The 3317-nt window shown below is 45.0% G+C and overlaps 1 protein-coding gene across 1 annotated transcript; it reads left to right on the forward strand.

Moving 5' to 3' along the window:
* Positions 1 to 374: 374 nt before the first annotated feature.
* On the forward strand, positions 375 to 3300 carry LOC116379163 (regulating synaptic membrane exocytosis protein 3-like). Its single transcript, XM_031841099.1, has 5 exons — positions 375 to 882; positions 1007 to 1191; positions 2141 to 2276; positions 2838 to 2950; positions 3058 to 3300. The coding sequence occupies exons 1-5, from the start codon at positions 596 to 598 to the stop codon at positions 3198 to 3200; spliced, it is 864 nt and encodes a 287-aa protein (XP_031696959.1). The 5' UTR covers positions 375 to 595; the 3' UTR covers positions 3201 to 3300.
* Positions 3301 to 3317: the final 17 nt, after the last annotated feature.

The raw sequence follows: 3317 nt of genomic DNA on the forward strand, positions 1-3317 counted from the left end.
GAAGGCTTATGCCAGGGTGCTGGAAAGGAGGCTCCGACCGCTTGTCGAACCTCAGATTCAAGAGGAGCAGTGCGGATTCCGTCCCGGCCGTGGAACAGTGGACCAGCTCTTTACCCTCGCAAGACTACTGGAGGGGTTCTGGGAGTTTGCCCAACCAGTCTACATGTGCTTTGTGGACTTGGAGAAGGCTTTCGACCGGGTCCCTCGGGAGTTCTTGTGGGGGGTGCTGCGGGAGTATGGGGTGCCGGACCCGTTGCAACGGGCGATCCGGTCTCTGTACGGCTGCAGTAGGAGCTGTGTCCGCATTCTCGGCAATAAGTCAGACACGTTCCCGGTGGGTGTTGGCCTCCGCCAGGGCTGCCCTTTGTCACCGGTCCTGTTTGTGATTTTCATGGACAGGATATCTAGGCGCAGATATTTATTTATTTATTTAAGATTACTTGTTTCTAGACAACAAACCCACTTGTTTAATTTTAGATATTACTGTTAACTCACACCTGTACCGTCAGCTAAAGAAACACATACATCCCATGATGCATTGCTTATCCTCCAGCATGTTTTAGTTAACAGGTTAGCATCTTGTTATTTGAATACCATGTTATTAGCATGTTGCTTGTTAGCATGCTCTTGTTTCTGTTATTATGTCAGAATGTTTTTGCTCTCCATCATTCCGTTTCTTGTGGCATGTTTCGTCCGCATGCTGCTCTATTCTCCTCTCATTGGCAACAGCAGTCGGGCAGAGGCTCTAGAGGGCCAATCGGTGGAGTTGGGGGCGGGGTCAGAGGTAACACAGGAAGTAGCGGTGGCAGAAGAGGACACAGCCACGCTGCAGAAGAGCGAATCAGTGGAGGAAGCAGAGGAGGTGGAGCCTGAGCCTTCAAAGTAAGTAAGCAACAGTAGTGCAGCCCCCAACACCACAGAAGTGTCCCCCCCCCCCCCCACCCACACACACACACACACACTTCACAGGTTTCACAGGTGTGTTTGCTCCTCCCCCTTCCTGCAGGGCAGCACCGGCCGCTGGAGCTCCTCTCACAAAGTCGTCCAGCGTCGGAGGAGAGATTTGTTCGTTGGGGAGAAATGACGATGACGATGATGACAAGAAGCGACGCTCGAGCTTCGGAGCAAAGATGATGGGAATGGTGGGACTGGGAAAGAAGAGTCAGAGCGCTTCCCAGTTAAACCCTGAAGGTGAGTCCAGACCTCTCCATTCAACGTCTCCATCCACACTCATCATGGAGACTGAATGGATACTGTCCAACGTACCTGCTTGTTTACGTTGTTTACGTTTAGACAAACCTCCTTGTTTACGTTTAGACAACAAACCTACTTGTTTAAGTCTAGAAATCAAACCTACTTGTTTAAGTCTAGAAATCAAACCTACTTGATTAAGTCTAGAAATCAAATCTACTTGTTTAAGTCTAAACAAACCTACTTGATTAAGTCTAGACAACAAACCTACTTGATTAAGTCTAGACAACAAACCTACTTGATTAAGTCTAGAAATCAAACCTACTTGATTAAGTCTCGAAATCAAACCTACTTGATTCAGTCTCGAAATCAAACCTACTTGATTAAGTCTCGAAATCAAACCTACTTGATTAAGTCTMGAAATCAAACCTACTTGATTAAGTCTGGACAACAAACCTACTTGATTAAGTCTGGACAACAAACCTACTTGTTTAAGTCTAGACAACAAACCTACTTGATTAAGTCTGGGAAAGAAGAGTCAGAGCGCTTCCCAGTTAAACCCTGAAGGTGAGTCCAGACCTCTCCATTCAACGTCTCCATCCACACTCATCATGGAGACTGAATGGATACTGTCCAACGTACCTGCTTGTTTACGTTAAGACAACAAACCTACTTGTTAAGGTTAAGACAACAAACCTACTTGTTTAAGTCTAGGCAACAAACCTACTTGTTTAAGTCTAGGCAACAAACCTACTTGTTTAAGTCTAGGCAACAAACCTACTTGTTTAGGTTCAGAAAACATCATGGTTCGGGTTAAAATAAACCTCTATGTTTAGAGTTTGACAGGAAGCAACAAAACAGCTGAGCCATGAAAACATGTAGGAAGCACGCAGAGTTACCAGCTCATATTCACTTCTTCTTCTTCTTCTCCCCCCCTTCATTTATCTAGAGGAAGAGAAGAAGAAAAAGGTTGTGAGACTCCCTGTCCAGAGGAGTGTAGAAACAGGTTTAGCCATCGAGTTTAAATCACGTTTTACCCGACAGCCGAGCCGGGACCCGGACGCCGAGGACCCCAAACCTGGAGCGTAAGATATCCTTTCTCCTGACTCACTCTACCACGACTCTGTCACTATATATCACTCTTTTTAACCTCTCACTCCTCTTCTTAATGTATAACTCCTCATTTTAACCTCTCACTCCTCTTTTTCATGTGTCACTCCTCTCTTTAACCTCCTACTCTTCTCTTTAACCTCCTACTCTTCTCTTTAACCTCCTACTCTTCTCTTTAACCTCACTCTTCTCTTTAACCTCTCACTCCTCTCTTTAATGTCTCACTCCTCTCTTTAACGTCTCACTCCTCTCTTTAACGTCTCACTCTTATCTTTAACCTCTCACTCTTCTCTTTAACCTCTCACTCTTCTTTAACCTCTCACTCTTCTCTTTAACCTCTCACTCCTCTCTTTAACCTCTCAGTCTTATCTTTAACCTCTCACTCCTCTCTTTAACCTCTCACTCCTCTCTTTAACATCTCAGTCTTATCTTTAATGTCTCACTCCTCTCTTTAACCTCTCACTCCTCTTTAATGTCTCACTCCTCTCTTTAACCTCTCACTCCTCTCTTTAACCTCTCACTCTTCCCTCTCACAGGCTGATATTTCCAGGAGTGAAGTTGGCATCAGACAAACAGTTCACCGGTTTCCTGGATGGATTAGGCCCCGCCCAGCTGGCTGGACGCCAGACTCTGGCCACGCCTCCGATGGGTAAATGACCAATCAAAATGTTATTTACACTTTATATTTTTATTGTTAATGACTTATCTGTGACATCGTATAACATGAGCCCTTCTGATTGGCTGATTGGTGGTCAGGTGACATCCAGATCGGGATGGTGTACAGGAAGGAGCGTCTGGATGTGGAGGTGATCCGAGCCAGAGGGCTTGTGGGTAAACAAGGCAACAAGAACACTCCAGGTGAGAATACTACACACTACTATTATACTATCATACACTAGTACATACTATCATACTGTACTACATACTATCATACCGTTCTACATACTATTATGCTGTGATACTCTAGTACATACTATTATACTATGATACTCTAGTACATACTATCGCACTGCACA

This window comes from Anarrhichthys ocellatus, unplaced genomic scaffold (genome assembly GCF_004355925.1).
Source record: "Anarrhichthys ocellatus isolate YVR2014 unplaced genomic scaffold, GSC_Weel_1.0 scaffold3820, whole genome shotgun sequence".
Lineage (NCBI taxonomy): Eukaryota > Metazoa > Chordata > Actinopteri > Perciformes > Anarhichadidae > Anarrhichthys > Anarrhichthys ocellatus.

Coding starts and splice junctions, on each gene's coding strand:
- LOC116379163 (XM_031841099.1), top strand. CDS start 596: ATGTTATTAGCATGTTGCTTGTTAGCATGCTCTTGTTTCTGTTATTAT. Junction 883..1,006: donor GTGGAGCCTGAGCCTTCAAA/GTAAGTAAGCAA, acceptor CCCTTCCTGCAG/GGCAGCACCGGCCGCTGGAG. Junction 2,951..3,057: donor TCTGGCCACGCCTCCGATGG/GTAAATGACCAA, acceptor ATTGGTGGTCAG/GTGACATCCAGATCGGGATG.